Source organism: Oryctolagus cuniculus, chromosome 9 (genome assembly GCF_051225735.1).
Source record: "Oryctolagus cuniculus isolate XC-2025 breed Fujian yellow rabbit chromosome 9, ASM5122573v1, whole genome shotgun sequence".
NCBI classification, from domain to species: Eukaryota; Metazoa; Chordata; class Mammalia; order Lagomorpha; family Leporidae; genus Oryctolagus; species Oryctolagus cuniculus.
In genome coordinates this window covers 13,330,620-13,347,500 of record NC_142875.1, presented here as the reverse complement: position 1 = coordinate 13,347,500, position 16,881 = coordinate 13,330,620, and the positions used below count along the sequence as shown (strand labels likewise).

At 44.6% G+C, this 16,881-nt stretch overlaps 2 protein-coding genes across 7 annotated transcripts in view; one reads left to right on the top strand and one right to left on the bottom strand.

The window, feature by feature from the left end:
* Positions 1-3,102, bottom strand: part of GPR18 (G protein-coupled receptor 18) — a 5,942-nt gene extending 2,840 nt beyond the window's left edge. The window contains exons 1-2 of the mRNA XM_008260138.5: positions 2,832-3,102; positions 1-763 (exon numbers count right to left, since the gene is read on the bottom strand). The exon at positions 1-763 is cut by the window's left edge and continues 2,840 nt beyond it. Of these exons, the coding sequence (XP_008258360.3) occupies positions 1-729 (729 nt within the window). The 5' untranslated portion in view covers positions 730-763; positions 2,832-3,102. The remainder of the gene's footprint in view (positions 764-2,831) is intronic.
* Positions 1-16,881, top strand: part of UBAC2 (UBA domain containing 2) — a 191,713-nt gene that overhangs the window by 48,952 nt on the left and 125,880 nt on the right. For 2 of the 6 annotated variants that reach the window (XR_016212718.1, XM_089303478.1), the window contains one exon: positions 6,924-7,026. The exons of 3 other annotated variants lie outside the window; for them this stretch is intronic. The gene's annotated coding sequence lies outside the window, so the exon portion shown is untranslated. The remainder of the gene's footprint in view (positions 1-6,923; positions 7,027-16,881) is intronic. One more of the 6 variants, XR_016212719.1, reaches the window with a different exon arrangement.

Genomic DNA, 16,881 nt, shown 5'->3' with positions numbered 1-16,881 from the left:
GACGAGCACCTGCACCAGGAGTGTGATGATGATCCGGATGGACTTCTCCTTGACTTTGGGTTTCAATTTGGATGTCCGGCCGTTCAGGAGACTGTGAATAATGACCAAGTAGCACCCAATCATGATGAACAAGGGGATCAAGAAAAAACAAATCAGTCGCGTGAAGTTCAGCACGTTAGCAGCTCTTAAGTGGATGATGTCAGAGATCTTCAGGCAGGTGGCAGGGGTGGAGGCCTTGTCAGGGTCCTCGTAGAGCAGTAGCAGGGGGACAGTGGTTGTCACTGTCATGATCCAGAGTCCCACACACGCCAGCACCGCCTTGCATGTGTTTTTCAGTTCCTTGGCGTATTTCGGCTGTACAATGGCCATGTATCTGTCTGCGCTGATAAAAGCGAGAAGCCATAGAGCGATACTTGGATAAAACACTGTGAGAGCCCCAAGGATGTGGCAGAAGTGTTCTCCAAATGGCCATTCTCCTTTTGCATAGTAGAATATTCGGAAGGGCAAGCTCATTATAAACATCAAGTCCAGCAATGCCACATTCATCATGTAGATGGTGACAGTGGTTCTCTTCTTGGTGGTGCAGCTGAACACCCACAGCGCTGTGACATTGACAAATAATCCAATAATAAAGATAGAGCTGTAGAAGACAAGGGCTGCGATTGTGTATTCACTGGGGTGTGAGTCGTTGGAAGGGGCAGGTTGAACTGGATTGTTTAGAGTGGTCATCTTACAGCTTGTTGGTAGACATGATACTTAGAAACTGTAAAAGTAGTTAAAAAAAGAATAAAATCTTTGGAGAATATTTCACATTTTCATACTGCTGTGAGTTTTGATTTAGAGAGAATTTTAAGTTACTATAGACTCAAGAAATATGTCTTGGTGTGTATCCCTAAGAGGTGTTGCTAGTACTTATCCACTAAAGTGATCTGCGGTGTTTTACTGCAACAAAAAATTCATTTGTTTTCTCTCTTTCTGTTCACCTCCCTTCTTCTCAAAGAATAACCTTTTCTTCATTATTTCTTCCCATAGCATGGATTTGGGTAGCAGTTGGACTAACTGAGGAATGGCCATTCTGGACTTTAAATCTTATAAAAGAAATTTGCCACTTTTTAGCTTCTTTGTTCTCTTTAAATATTTTGTAACCCAGATTAGTGAAGTCTAAATATTAAGATTTTTTCTATTTTACTTATTAAATAGAACTTTGATATATAAAATATTTATTAGAAAACTAATAAAAAGAACCATACAGCTGGTTAATGACTGGTCACAGTAGTTCTTATTTGCGAGAGCATGTCAGTGTTCCGCATCTCACTTCTGTATTCCTTCTGCATACATAGTACATGGTGAGTGCCCAGTAGATGCTTGTTAAATTAGGGACAGCGCATTTGGTGAGGCTGCCCACACACAGCAGGTGTTCTCTAGTTTGTCAGTGAATAATTCCTTAGCTGGCCATGAAACATCTTTTTTTTAAAGGTGGTAAATATTTCCTAAGTATTATCTTATGTTCTCTTTAAATTCTCCTGGGTCTAGAAGTGGCAGTGTTTCTGTCATGCTCTACACATGAGGAGCTGGACCCAGAAATTAAAGTCCCATTTCCCACTCCCTCCCCCCCACCAAAAAAAAAGTCCATTTCAAATGGAAAGGACTTTATTTGTGATTGTGACTGATGGGCCCCTCACAGTGTGAGACTTCCTTCACCTGTGACGCAACACCAGCACTGGCTACAGAGACGTTAAATATAGACCTGCTACAAAGAGATGGAACCTTGTGGCCTCCCCTAGAAATACGGAGGCACACAGGAAGTGATGCTGGGCTGAGTGGGCTCTCATTCAGCCCTGAGACTGCAGTAAAAAATGGGGGCGATTGCAGCCTGTGGCGGTGGTACCCACGTCGATAATTAAGAAACAGTTTGAGCAGCTGCTGTGACCTTGATGTGACCTTGTTTCTCCTCTGCCCTTCCTTCCTTGATTGGTTTTCCAATATTTAGGTTAAAAATGATTTTTAGAGCAGCATTCTATATATTTAAAAACATACATTAAATTTTCCAAACATCGCTGTGGCTAGAATATATATTTTTATCAGATGAGAAAAATACTGCATAGGAAATTTAAATCTCCAGTATCAAAGGAGAATACTTTTGGAGGCTTAAAACTTTTTAACTCTCAGTGACTTTTTAAATAGTCGCAATTATAATGTAAATGAAGTTTCATGTTTCTGCCATTTTTTTCCAAGCATGTTTTGTCACCCAGATTCAGACCTTAGAGACCATCTTGAGTCTCTCTCTGTTCCCGTGTTCCCAAGCTGCTTTTTTGTCTGGAGCTCATTAGTCAGCAGCATTTGTATCCATCCACTTAGGTCTGAAGAAAGTATGGGTGGTGTATGTGTTTTAGAAGTGTAGGCATGTGGGCTGTGCTCTACAGATCCAGAGAAATTTCTGGATAAATGTTGAAAAGTTGTTGGCCTGCAAGACAGTTTTTTACCTTGGATTCCATGATTGATTGAAGTTTTTCTTTTCTTAGAAACAATTGTATGTATTTCATGCAACAGTATAATTAGAATCAAGTGACAAAGACTAAGTATATGAAAGAGTTACCATATCAGCATTGTCCTTTCAGTTGAAAAAAGTTGTATTTACTATTAATATAAAACAATAATACAAATCAATATAAGATCATTTTAGTATTGTGGAAAGCTGCTAACACAGGCCATTTCAAGACTCTTCACCAATGTAGTGTCAGTAGTGAATTACTAAAACAAAACAATGATGGAATTTAGTAAGTAATCATTCTGATAATGATCTATGATGAAGTTAATTGAATGTTGCCTACCTCCTGTCCGTTAAAAGGCTGTCTTTCAGATGAACATCTTCCGGTGTACTCAGTTCTGTGAAAGAAGTATCTTCAGGGTTGCTTGCATTAAAATGGGTGTTTCTGGAAAGAGCATATTTCTGAAATGCTGTGTTCCTGTTGTTTTCGGCTTGCCTGTTGCGTTCAAGGCTTGTTTAACTGTAGACCTTGCTGCGGGAGTTGTTGCTAATGGGCTGTGGCTGCCGCCTGACTCTTTCAGGAAGTGCTCTCTGAAATAAGCCTTTTTCAACTCATGACTTGACCTGGATGTGGTTTTTCCCTCTCACAAATGATTTGTTTATGAAGTCAGGCTTAGCATGAAATGATGGCGTTTTTAAGAATCATGTTAAAAGGGGGAACTTGCTTTAATTTGCTTCCTTTGATGCCTAGTCTGCACCATCTATATAGAAAGAGGAGATTTGATGTTGAATAGAATTGGATCCAAAGTCTGGTAGCTTCTTTACTTTCCAAGCTGTGTGATTTTGCCGAGTTACTTGACCACACCGAGCCTTTGTTCCCACTTAGTTTCTGCACAATTGAAATAGAGATTGTACTGATCTGATAGGATTGAGAGGATCCTCAATCAGAAGGCCCTACTGCTTAATAATGCACCGGCACTTAGCAGGTGCTCCTGGGCAGAGTCCACCTCTTCACTGCCCCATTCTTGAAATCACAGAATTCGGACTGTTTCCTGTGTACACATTTCTAAGTGTCCACCCACTTTAGGTGGACTTCAGATCCCCAGTGCTTCTGCTCCCATTTCTATCATGAAGTCTCAGAATAATTTCTTTTGCTTAAGGAGCCCTGTAAATCCTAAGCAAAAAGGCCTCTAGAAGTCTTCAGTGGAATAATTTGCATATTAGGAGTCCTAACTGAAAGAGGGAAATGAAGCCCACAGGAAGGGAAGTGAGCCTCCCGAACCACTGCCTGCCTGGTTGTTCGCTTTTTTTTTCTTTTACTTTCTCTTTCCTTAAAAAAATCTTCACTATCTCATTTGCTTGTCCTAAAATTTTAATTAGCTTTATATTTGGTTGTGAGTAACTTGTCCACCTTTAAAAGGCACATGTAACTGTAATTTGTTTTCTGAATTTCAGACAGGTTGAGAACTCATGAACTTTTTTTCTCAGAGCTATAGGAAACCTATGACTTAACAGCAGTTATTTAAGCCCTTGCCTTTGGTGACAAAATACTCGTGCTGGTGATAACCTGCCCGAGTAACAGCTCGGGGAAGCACAGGAGCCAGCCACACCCCAGCAGCTGTGGGCTGCATTGATGGGGAAATCGAGGCTAGAGAGGGCCAGTGCTTGCCCTAGAACTCAGTGCCACCAGGGCCAGCTTCTGCAGGTGTTCGGCATTCCTCCCTGGTAGTGGCTAGCTCCTGTAGTGACTTCTCACGAGGTGGTTCTGTGGATTTGCTCGCCACACTGGCCTTGGTGGCTGAATTCCGTTCCTCAGTGTTTTGCACGTGTGCTGCACAGGAGTGGGACATCTCAGCTGCGTAGATGCCCCTCGTCTGCAGACCTGGCCTGTCCTGGCCAGTGGCAGGTTTCCTAAAATTAAGCTCTGACTGGCTTTGCTGTGCTGTTGAAGGTGATAGATTCAGGATCCACACAGTCCTCTTGTGAAGACTTGGGTCCATTGCCATACATGGGCATTCTTATTTCAGCATCGCTGGTCTCTCCGAGAGGCATCCAGGCATGAGTTAGAGTCTCCCTGCAGGCCTAGCGTATGGCTGGGAACAGCTTGTACTCTTCCCACCTGCCTGCCCATTTCAGCCGTGCGGGCCCTTCTGCTTTCCGAGCCATGCGGCAGCCTGGAACGCTGCTCACCACCGCTCTCCTACCTGTGGGCGCAGCCGGCTCCCGTTCATCCCAGAAGCTGCCTTTTCCAGGAAGCCTTTCTCTGCCCTTTGAAGCTGAGCTCCTTGGGCAGTCCTGTCCTTGGCTTTGCGCCTTGCCCCTGTGCCTTGCCCCTGTGGCAACACGTGTTAGGGTTGTCATCTCATATGCACTCGCCTTGTGTCTCCACTACGGCGTGTTCCCTGAGAGTTGGTGTGTGTGTTATGTGTGCGTGTGCGTGTGCATCACAGACACTTACTGTTGGATGAGGGTGTGACCGAACGGAGGTGAAGAGACAAATGAGAGGTTGGGGAGGAGCGTTTGAACTCCTGAGCCCGGAGTCAGCAGCAGGGACACTTTGCTCAGCTGCTGGGATGTGGGGACTTAGGCAAGGGCCTAGGACGATGGTGGCCCTCGTCCCCCCAGGACCCCCGCGGCATTTAACCCACTCTCTGTGTTCCTGGCTCTTCACAGCGATTGTGGATTAGGAGGGAATTGTGGGTAAAAACAAATTCTGCCACACCATTTGACAGCGAGTAAATAATGTGTCAAGGTTTAGTTTGGGGCTGGCGTTGTGGTGTGGTGTGTTAAGCCACCACCTGCGATGCCAGCAGCCACATAAGAGCACCAGGTTGAGTCCTGGCTGCTCTGCTTCCGATCCATCTCTCTGCTTATGGGCCTGGGAAAGTAGTAGATGATGACTCAAGTACTTGGGTGGGAAACCCAGGTGGAGTTCCTGTCTCCTGGTTTCCGCCTGGTCCAGCCCAGCTGTTGCTGCCACTTGGACAGTGAACCAGTGGATGGAAGATTGCTCCCCCCCAACCCCCATCATTCTGCCTTTCAATTACATTTAAAAAAATTTTTAAAGGAGTAAACTTGTTTAGTGTCTAATTTGCTTGTTTAGTACTTGAACCTAATGAAATTTTTTACTCAGATTATTCATGAACTGATTATTCATGCAGCTTTAATTTTTTTCTCTTATTTTAGAATTATGATTAAGAGAGGAACTTTTTTCCTTGCAAAAGAGGGATTTGCACATTTCCACAGACTGCATGGTTTCCTTTATGAAATAAGCTGGTTTAGCTCCAGTTTTGAGATCTGGTTTCCATGTCAAAAGCCCTCGGGCCTAGTTTTTTAGCAATTATAATGTGATTCAGTTAAGCCAATTTCATAATTATTAGAAAAGACTTAGTTAATAGGTTTATATAGCAAATTCCCATTTTAAAACACGTTTTTGTGTTAAAAGAAATGTCTCTGCCACAAATAACATTTTCTGTTGTTAACGCAGTTTTCTTGACCACAGCAAGTATGAGGGCTGCCTGTCCTTATTGCCTCTCACCAGCGTGCTGAGCAGGGACCACTGGGGTTCTGGTTCAAGTATTCCAGCACAGGGCCAGCTGCACACGTCCCGGAGTGCTTGGCAGACAGCCAGGGAGACCGGAGTGGGAAGGGAACTAAGCTTGGTCTGGTAGTGAGGGTAGGGGAGGACCTTATCCTGTGGCCCTCTAGATTGAAGTCAGCAGTGAGTGTAGAGTCTTACAAAGTTGGTGAAGATTCTTCACTGAGAGACTGCTCCTAGGAGAGGGCCCCTGCAGGCCACGGAAACCAGGCCTGGGGCCACAGAAGTCCAGTAGGACGCCAGGCCAGCAGTCTGCAGTGGGGCATTCCACTAGCCGAACAGAGATCCAAGCCAAGGCCCCAAGACGGCAGGGTGAGTGGAGCTCCATGGTCATTGTGAGGTACATGGCCTGCAAATCATTCCAGTCTTGTAGATGAAGTGGTGCGAATGGAGATGAGAATACGGGAGCAATGAGAAGTCGCAATCCAGCAGGGCCCCTGGGAGGGCCAGGACTGGTAAAGAAACTGGAGGTCTGGCATCAGGGGATTTAGATGCAGGACGCGGATGTGATTGAGGATTTCAGTATGAAGGCATCTACCATACTAGGTGGAAAGTGGAATTAAAAGATACATTTATTTTGGAGCAAAACATTTTTGAAATTCATGCATATAAAAGGCCTTCAAAATGTTCATGGAAAATGAGTTTGATGAAAAAACTATGCATGGTTTTTAAAATTTTTTTGCATCAAAATAAATTTAGTGTTTTAATTCACTTTTCCACAAACTTTCTCAAGTACTCTTGTACAGTATAAAGACTCTACATCTGTCCACTTATCTGTAAAGTTTAAAGTTGTTTGTTGTTATTTGTTTGTTTTTATTTTTATTTTTTTAATTTGAGAGGCAGAAAGAAAGAGAAGAACTCCATCTGCTGGTTCACTTCCCAAATGCCTGCAACAGCCAAAGCCAGTGCTCAGAGCTGGGAACTCGGTACAGGTTTCAAGGTAGGTGGCAGGGACTCCACTGCTCAAGCCTGCTGCCTTCCAAGATCTGCATTAGCAGAAAGCTGGGAACAGGAACCAGGGCTGGAATGAAACCCACGCACTCTGACTTGCAGTAGGTCAAATGGCTGCTCCCAGGTGGTTGTTTTAAAGTGAGTTACTTAGGATTTTTTTTATTACCTCTGCTGTTATTCTTACCTGTGTTTTCAGAGGCAGACAGAGGCAGCACTTTACATGAATTTTTAATTCAGTCTTCGTGTTGACTTCAGAGCATGTTAAGGTTGCACAGTATTCGGTGTAGACGGTGTGGCCCAGGAGTATGTAGTCGGGATTCTGAGGTTGTATGCCCTTTCTGTGTTTTGTGTTATGACATTATACTTTGTTTTAGTAGCCTTTGTTGAAGTTGGTCCTAGTTAATAGAGATTCATCATAAATGATCATTTGGAGCAAAATAAATAAATAAATAAGTGGACTATTCTTTCTCACTGCTGAGTTCATATTCCCAAGGGAGAGTTCTGAAGCCGAATTCAATCAGCTTGTTCATGTAATTGTGGTCACCAGGGAAATCCCTGCCTTCAGTGGGGAGAAGAGTTGAACAAGCACTCAGAAATGATCAGTAAACAGGTAAGTCTGCTCAGCCTCGTTACCGATCAGAGAAACGAACATCCAAACCACAGTGAGATGTTACCCTCACCAGACTGGCTGCAGCGAGAAGGACTGGCAGTGTGACGTGTCAGGGAGGGGGCTGAGCAACAGGAACCCTCGCGCGTTGCTGGTGGGAGTTCAGAGAGCGAAGCCGGTTTGCTGGTAAGCACTAAGTGCAGATACGTGTGTGCTTCCGCTCACGTCCACTCTTAGGGATGCCATTAGAAGCGTGTGTGTGTGTGTGCCCTGGGAGATGTAGGCAAGAGTGTTCATAGCTGCGTTGTTTACAGCTCCCCAGAGGAGCAACCCAGATGGCCAACAGCCATGGAATGGGTAAGTTGACCGCGGTGTAGTCAGAGTGGAATGCGATTAACAGCCCAGATGAATGCTATACAGGGCAGATATAATGGTCTGGAGGAATCTCATGCGTATAGTGTTAGATTTTAAAAAGCCAGACAGGAAAGAATTTGTGTTGATGTTCCATTTGTATGAATTTTAAAAGGCAGGCCAGACTAAAATAAAATGTTTAAGCACTCATGCTTGGGTAGTCAAGCCTTTAGGTGGACTGTGGGAGTGTGTACTAACAAGGGCACCCATCCCTGGGCCCGGCGAGGCCCCTGGAGGGAGGGAGAGAGTCCTAGGACCTGGAAGGAGTGGGCCCTGCCAAGTCTGCTGCCCTAAGAAGGTTCCCTGTGGGCAGACGCCGGGGAATAAACACCTGGAGCAGGCTGCTGCTGCTCCCCTCCTGTGAGAGGCCCTCAGCACAGCTGGCTGACACCACGGGTGGAGTCTGTCCCCATCAGCCTCTGGGACCGAGAGCAGCCAGGAGTAGAAAGCAGCAGATGGCTTTTCCAGCGCCCGTGCTTTTCAGCAGGGATTACATTTTGTCTTCAAAAGAGCTTTTTAAAGAAAGCTTTGTCTTCAAAATTGACAAAACCTTGGTTTTGGTCCTTCTCTGCCCTCCCCCCCCCCTTTTTTTTTAAGATTTATTTTATTTGTTTGGAAGTCAGAGTTACACAGAGAGAAGGAGAAGCAGAGAGAGAGAGTCTTCTATCTGCTGGTTCACTCCCCAGATGGCCACAATGGCTGGAGCTGTGCCGATCTGAAGCCAGGAGCCAGGAGCTTCCTCCAGGTCTCCCACGTGGGTGCAGGGACCCAAGCACTTGGGCCATCTTGTACTGCTTTTCTAGGCCACAGCAGAGAGCTGGATCAGAAGTGGAGCAGCTGGGACTCGAAATGGCACCCATATGGGTTGCTGGCACTGCAGGTGGTGGCTTTACCCACTATGCCACAGCACCGGCCCCAGTCATCTCTGCTTCTTTTAAGCTGTTTCCATGAGCAAAAATAAAAAAATATTTAACCACCTGGAGTCTCATATCAGGCTTGTGTGAAGCATGTGCTACAGACACAGAATACCAGTTTTCTTCTGTCTCTGCTGTGTGAAATGCCCCTTTTCTTTGCAACCTCTTTAAATGTTTTCTGTCTTCGGACTGGGAGGACAGAGAGCCATGTGGGAGCCCTGCCTGGGCCACTGTTAAGGAACCGAGTTTTTGTCTTGAATGAGGGAGTTCGTTTCTCTGCTCATCCCTCTCCTTGGATGCAAGGAAGGGGAAGTTGGCCGAGGCAGTCTCTTAGGGACTGACTGCTTTCAGCCTTGTGTAACTTGGAGGAATACCTGGTCTCCACCCTGGCCACTGCAGTGAGTGTCCCGTCTTCTCTTTCTCCAAGTCTCTGGGGGCAGGCAGGATGGGTCTGGGCCTCTGCGTGGAAGCCTTTGTGTGTGCAGGGTCCACTTAATCAGACCTGCTGCCTGGGAGGAAGCCTAGAAGGGCTCTGCTGGTGTGGCCTACTCGAACCTTAATGCACGTTTACTCTTCTCTTCCCCTGTCTTTTATCACGGTGTTGGTCTTTAGTGTGGATGTGTTTACCTTTTTTTAAATTTAAGTCAGCCTCTTGGAGACGTATAATCAGCCTAAAGAGGAAGACATGAAAATTGTACATGTCCCCCCCCCACACCCTGGTTGTAAATCTGCACTGATTCTGGCCGGCGCCGCGGCTCACTAGGCTAATCCTCCGCCTAGTGGCGCTGGCACACCGGGTTCTAGTCCCAGTTGGGGCGCCGGATTCTGTCCCGGTTGCCCCTCTTCCAGGCCAGCTCTCTGCTGTGGCCAGGGAGTGCAGTGGAGGATGGCCCAGGTGCTTGGGCCCTGCACCCCATGGGAGACCAGGAAAAGCACCTGGCTCCTGGCTCCTGCCATCGGATCAGCACGGTGCGCCGGCCGCAGCGTGCTGGCCGTGGCGGCCATTGGAGGGTGAACCAACGGCAAAGGAAGACCTTTCTCTCTGTCTCTCTCTCTCACTGTCCACTCTGCCTGTCAAAAAAAAAAAAAAAAAATCTGCACTGATTCTGGTAGCTCAGAAGGGCTGTCTACCAAAACTTTCCCTCTCACACTAGAAGAAATGGAGCAGCTGTGACAGATGAGCTGATATATGCAGCAGTGTTGCCATCTTACTGCTCATAGATATTTTTTAGATATTATGAGAAGTCTATGCCTTTCGCCTTTTTCTTCCTCTTGCCACCAGCAAACCTCCCAGGCTAAGTAGAAAAAGGGAAGGAAGCAGGTGGGTGGTACCGTCCTCGGGGACACACATCACGGCTGCTTTGGATGGAGGGGCACAGACCTTTGGGTTGGTTCGTCCTGCCCTGTAGAGTTTGCTCTTCTGATGTGAATGCCACACTTTATTTAGGATCGATAATCACGGTTTTAGAACCAGCAGCTCGAGGTACCTGAGACGTCTCTTGTTGGTGGTTGTGTGGTCCCTGAGCCTTGCCTATATACTCACCTCTTGCACTGTTCTTGTTTGGTGTGTCTTATCAACAAGGACCTCAGTATATCTTCATTGTTCCCCTGTCATAGGGCTTCACACAGGAGACCCTCAATAAATAAATATATTGATTGGACTGCTGAACTTTTCTGTAAGTTATGCCATGTCTGAAAAAATCAATGACTGGGACCAACACTGTGTGTGGTACAGCAGGTTAACTGCTGCTTGCAACAGTGACATCCCATATCAGAGCGCCCATTCGTGTCCTGGCTGCTCTGCTTCTGTTCCAGCACCTTGCCACTGTGCCCAGGGAAGCAGCAGAAAATGGCCCAAGTGCTTGGACCATCCATGTGGGGGACTCAGAAGGAGTGCATGGCCCCCGACTGTTGCAGCTGCTTGGGGAGTGAACCAGTGGATGGAAGATTGATCTCTCTCTGTCTCTGTCTCTCTATTTCTCATGCTGTCTGCCTTTCAAATAAATCAAGAAAGAATTCTCTCTCTTTTTTTTTAATGAATCTCTAATTTTCCTGCTAGATATGATCGCAAAGATCTTTCAAAGAATGAGACAAAACAGAAGCAGGTTAGGATTGACCATGTAGAGGCTGTAAGGTAAGCTGTTTGGGTGACCCAATAAAGGTTCTGTATCTGAGGAGTGAATTACAATTTATTTAATGTAAAATACTTACACAAGTAATTAGCATAAAATTGGTTTAGATTTCTTTTGTATGTTTCCTGGTTTTCTGCATCGATCATTTTTTGTCTGCTTTGACATAATCACTGTGCTTTTACCGCCACCTGCAGGCCATTAGTGGGGCTTGGAATTCTTTCCTCTACCAGATTTAAGTCTTGTTGGAATTGAACTAAATGTTTTAAAAAGCTGTTGCTGGTAGAAGGTTCCATCAGTGTTTGAATGTTGATATACGAGGCTTTCTGTGTTGTGTCGTATTATGTGATCACCAGGTCCTCATTCTTGTAAAACGTGTAGTCTTGCAGCCCATTTCTACCCCTTGTGGGAGGGAATCTGTTGTTTTTAGGAAAAAGTTGTCCTTTGTAGGACTCTATATTTCTGGGCTAGGGTCTTCAAAAGATGCCACTTTTTTTAAAAAAAGGTTTATTTATTTATTTGAAAGAGTTACAGAGAGAGAGTACTTGGACCATCCTCTGCTGCTTTCCCAGGCACATTATCATGGAACTGGACTGGAGGTAGAGCAGCTAGAATTTGAACCAGCACCCATATGGGATGCCAGCATCTCAGGGGGAAGCTTAACCTGCTGCACCACAGTGCCCACTCTGGAACCCACTTCTAATGCTAGTTTTCCTGATAGTCTATTAAATTAAACATAAAGGTAGCTTTGGAATACGTTTGTCAGATTTTTTTTTTTTTTTTTTTTTTTTGACAGGCAGAGTGGACAGTGAGAGAGAGAGACAGAGAGAAAGGTCTTCCTTTGCCGTTGGTTCACCCTCCAATGGCCGCCGCGGCCGGCGCGCTGCGGCCGGCGCACCGTGCTGATCCGATGGCAGGAGCCAGGAGCCAGGTGCTTTTCCTGGTCTCCCATGGGGTGCAGGGCCCAAGCACCTGGGCCATCCTCCACTGCACTCCCTGGCCACAGCAGAGAGCTGGCCTGGAAGAGGGGCAACCGGGACAGAATCCGGCGCCCCGACCGGGACTAGAACCCGGTGTGCCGGCGCCGCTAGGCGGAGGATTAGCCTAGTGAGCCGCGGCGCCGGCTATGTCAGATGTTTTTAAAAACATAACCATGACATAAAATGTCTGGTCTAGCCCTCCCCCCCACCCCTTAAGATATATTTATTATTTACTTGAGAGGCAGAGTAACAGAGAGAGGGAAAGACACAGAGAGATCTTCCATGTGCTGGTTCACTCTCTAAATGGCCGCAGTACCCAGAACCAGGCCAGTCTGAAGCCAGGAGCCAGGAGCCTCCTCCAGGTCTCTCACATGGGTGCAGGGGCCCAGGGACTTGGGCCATCTTCCCAAGGCTGTTAGCAGGGAGCTGGATCAGGAGTGGAGCAGCCAGGACACAAAATGGTGCCTATATGGGATGCCGGCGTCACAGGCAAAGGCTTAACCTTCTATGTCACAGCACCGGCCCCCTGTCTGTGTAGTTCAGCAATGTCAAATTCATTCACATTGCTGTGTACTCTCCAAAACTTTTCTCCTCTTCCCAGACTGAAACCCTGTGCCCCTTACACAGTCTCCCTCTGTATTTGGCAGCTGCCATTCTGCTTTCTGTCTCTGAATTTGACTACTCTAGCTACCTGGTTTAAGTGGAACCAGAGAGTATTTTTCTTTTTTGGGACTGGCTTATTATACTTAGCATGACGTCCTTGAGGTTCATCCGTGTTGTAGCCTTGGCCAGAATTTCCTTCCTGAATACTGTCCTGTAGTATGTATCAGCCACATCTTGTTTCCTCATTTATCTGGCAGCATCTGGCTGACTGGTGCCTCGTGGCTGCAAGACCCTGCCTTCCTCGCTCCTTTTTCTCTTTCTCCTTTTTGCTCTCTTTTATTATTTTTTTTTACATATTCTTTCTCTTTTATTATTCTTTATGCTTTTTATTTTCTTTATTATTTCCCTGTTTATGTCTTTATTTTCTTTCTATCTCTTTCTTAATTTTTTTAAAAGATTTATTTATTTGAAAGGCAGAGTTACAGAGAGGCAGAGGCAGGGAGAGAGAAGTTTTCCATCCACTGGTTCACTTCCCAAATGGCTGCAGTGTCCGGAGCTGGGCCGATCCAAAGCCAGGAGCCAGAAGCTTCTTCCAGGTCCCTCATGTGGGTACAGGGCCCAAGGACCTGGGCCATCCTCTACTGCTTTCCCAGGCCACAGCAGAGAGCTGGATCAGAAAAGGAGCTACCAGGACCCAAACTGGTGCCCATATGGGATGCCAGCACTGCAGGCAGCAGCTTTACCCAGCATGCCACAGTGCCAGCCCCTTATTTTTCTTTTTTTGTTTTTCCCTTCTGTTACTCTTTCTCACTGCCATTCTTTCTCTTTATATTCTTTGTCTCCACCCTCTCCCCATCATGTGAGCCGAGAGCTTGTTGTGTCTTTGATCCCCATTTCCTTGACAGCGGGTGGTATTGAGCGTCTTTCAGGGGGAAGTGTCCATTTACATACTGTGCTCATTTTTAATTGGTTTATTTCTTTGTTGTTGAGTGGTAGGAGTTTTAGATTTTAACCCGTTTTCAGCTAGATGATTTGCAGATATTTTCTCCTATTCCATAGGATGCCTTTTCTGCTCTCCGCCTTTTGGCATACAGCTTTTTGGCATAGTGTTAGGGCCAGCAGTTCTTTTTTTTTTTTTTTTTTAACTTTTATTTAATGAATATAAATTTCCAAAGTACGGCTTATGGATTACAATGGCTTCCCCCCCATAATGTCCCTTCCACCCACAACCCTTCCCTTTCCCACTCCCTCTCCCCTTCCATTCACATCAAGATTCATTTTCGATTCTCTTAATATAAGAAGATCAGTTTAGCATACATTAAGTAAAGATTTCAACAGTTTGCTCCCACACAGAAACATAAAGTGAAAAATAATAGATGATTTTTTAAATGATGATGAAATCAGATCAGACCTATTGTCATGTTTAATCCCAGTGAGAGTCAAGTTGGGAGTTGATAATTTCTTTTTTTTCTCTCTCTTTTTTTTTTTTTTACAGAAGATCAGTTTAGTATACATTAAGTAAAGATTTCAACAGTTTGCACCCCCATAGAAACACAAAGTGAAATATATTGTTTGAGTACTCGTTATAGCATTAAATCTCAATGTACAGCACATTAAGGACAGAGATCCTACATGAGGAGTAAGTGCACAGTGACTCCTGTTGTTGACTTTACAAATTGACACTCCTGTTTATGGCATCAGTAATCTCCCTATGCTCCAGTCATGAGTTTCCAAGGCTATGGAAGCCTTTTGAGTTCTCCAACTCTTATCTTGTTTAGACAAGGTCATAGTCAAAGTGGAGGTTCTCTCCTCCCTTCAGAGAAAGGTACCTCCTTCTTTGAAGACCTGTTCTTTCCACTGGGATCTCACTCACAGAGATCTTTCATTTAGGTTTTGTGTTTTTTTTTTTTTTTTTTTTTTTTTTTTTTTTTTGCCAGAGTGTCTTGGCTTTCCATGCCTGAAATACTCTCATGGGCTTTTCAGCCAGATCCGAATGCCTTTAGGGCTGATTCTGAGGCCAGAGTGCTGTTTAGGACATCTGCCATTCTATGAGTCTGCTGAGTATCTCGCTTCCCATGTTGGATCACTCTCCCCTTTATTTATTCTATCGGTTAGTGTTAGCAGGTACTAGACTTGTTTATGTGCTCCCTTTGACTCTTAGTCCTTTGATTATGATCAGTTGTGAACTGAAATTGATCTCTTGGACTAGTGAGATGGCATTGGTACATGCCACCTTGATGGGATTGAATTGGAGTCCCCTGGTATGTTTCTAACTCTACCATTTGGGGCAAGTCAGCTTGAGCATGTCCCAAATTGTACATCTCTTCCCTCTCTTATTCCCACTCTTATGTTTAACAGGGATCACATTTCAGTTAAATTTCAATACTTAAGAATAACTGTGTATTAATTACAGAATTAAACCAGTCATATTAAGTAGAACAGACCAAAAAAACTACTAAAAGGGATAATGTATTAAGTTGTTCATTAACAGTCAGGGCTATGCTGATCAAGTCACCGTTTCTCATAGTGTCCATTTCACTTTAACAGGTTTCCTTTTTGGTGTTCAGTCAGTTGTCACCGATCAGGGAGAACATATGGTATGTGTCCCTTTGGGACTGGCTTATTTCACTCAGCATGATGTGTTCCAGATTCCTCCATTTTGTTGCAAATGACTGGATTTCGTTGTTTCTTACTGCGGTATAGTATTCTAAAGAGTACATATCCCGTAATTTCTTTATCCAGTCTAATGTTGATGGGCATTTAGGTTGGTTCCAGGTCTTGGCTATTGTGAATTGAGCTGCAATAAACATTAGGGTGCAGACCGCTTTTTTGTTTGCCAATTTAAATGCCTTTGGGTAAATTCCAAGGAGTGGGATGGCTGGGTCGAAAGGTAGGGTTATATTCAGGTTTCTGAGGAATCTCGAGACTGACTTCCATAGTGGCTTGACCAGTTTGCATTCCCACCAACAGTGGGTTAGTGTCCCTTTTCCCCCACATCCTCTCCAGCATCTGTTGTTGGTAGATTTCTGCATGTGAGCCATTCTAACCGGGGTGAGGTGAAACCTCATTGTGGTTTTGATTTGCATTTCCCTGATTGCTAGTGACCTTGAACATTTTTTCATGTGCCTGTTGGCCATTTGGATTTCCTCTTTTGAAAAATGTCTATTGAGGTCCTTGGCCCATCTCTTAAGTGGGTTGTTGGTTTTGTTTTTGTGGAGTTTCTTGATCTCTTTGTAGATTCTGGTTATTAACCCTTTATCTGTTGCATAGTTTGCAAATATTTTTTCCCATTCTGTCGGTTGTCTCTTCACTCTCCTGACTGTTTCTTTTGCAGTACAGAAACTTCTCAATTTAATGCAATCCCAATAGTTGATTTTGGCTTTGACTGCCTATGCCTCCCGGGTCTTTTCCAGAAACTCTTTGCCTGTGCCAATATCTTGAAGGGTTTCTCCAATGTTCTCTAATAACTTGATGGTGTCAGGTCGTAGATTTAGGTCTTTAATCCATGTTGAGTGGATTTTTGTGTAAGGTGTAAGGTAGGGGGTCTTGCTTCATGCTTCTGCACGTGAAAATCCAGTTTTCCCAGCACCATTTATTGAATAGACTGTCCTTGCTCCAGGAATTGGTTTTAGATCCTTGATCAAATATAAGTTGGCTGTAGATGTTTGGGTTGATTTCTGGTGTTTCAATTCTGTTCCATTGGTCTATCCATCTGTTTCTGTACCAGTACCATGCTGTTTTGATTACAACTGCCCTGTAGTATGTCCTGAAATCTGGTATTGTGATGCCTCTGGCTTTGTTTTTGTTGTACAAGATTGCTTTAGCTATTCTAGGTCTCTTTTGCCTCCATATGAATTTCAGCATCATTTTTTCTAGATCTGAGAAGAATGTCTTTGGTATCCTGATTGGAATTGCATTGAATCTATAAATTGTTTTTGGGAGAATGGACATTTTGATGATGTTGATTCTTCCAATCCATGAGCATGGAAGATTTTTACATTTTTTGGTATCCTCTTCTATTTCTTTTTTTAAGATTTTGTAATTCTCATTGTAGAGATCTTTAACATCCTTGGTTAAGTTTATTCCAAGGTATTTGATTGTTTTTATAGCTATTGTGAATGGGATTGATCTTAGCAGTTCTTTCTCAGCCGTGGCATTGCTTGTGTATACAAAGGCTGTTGATTTTTGTGCATTGATTTT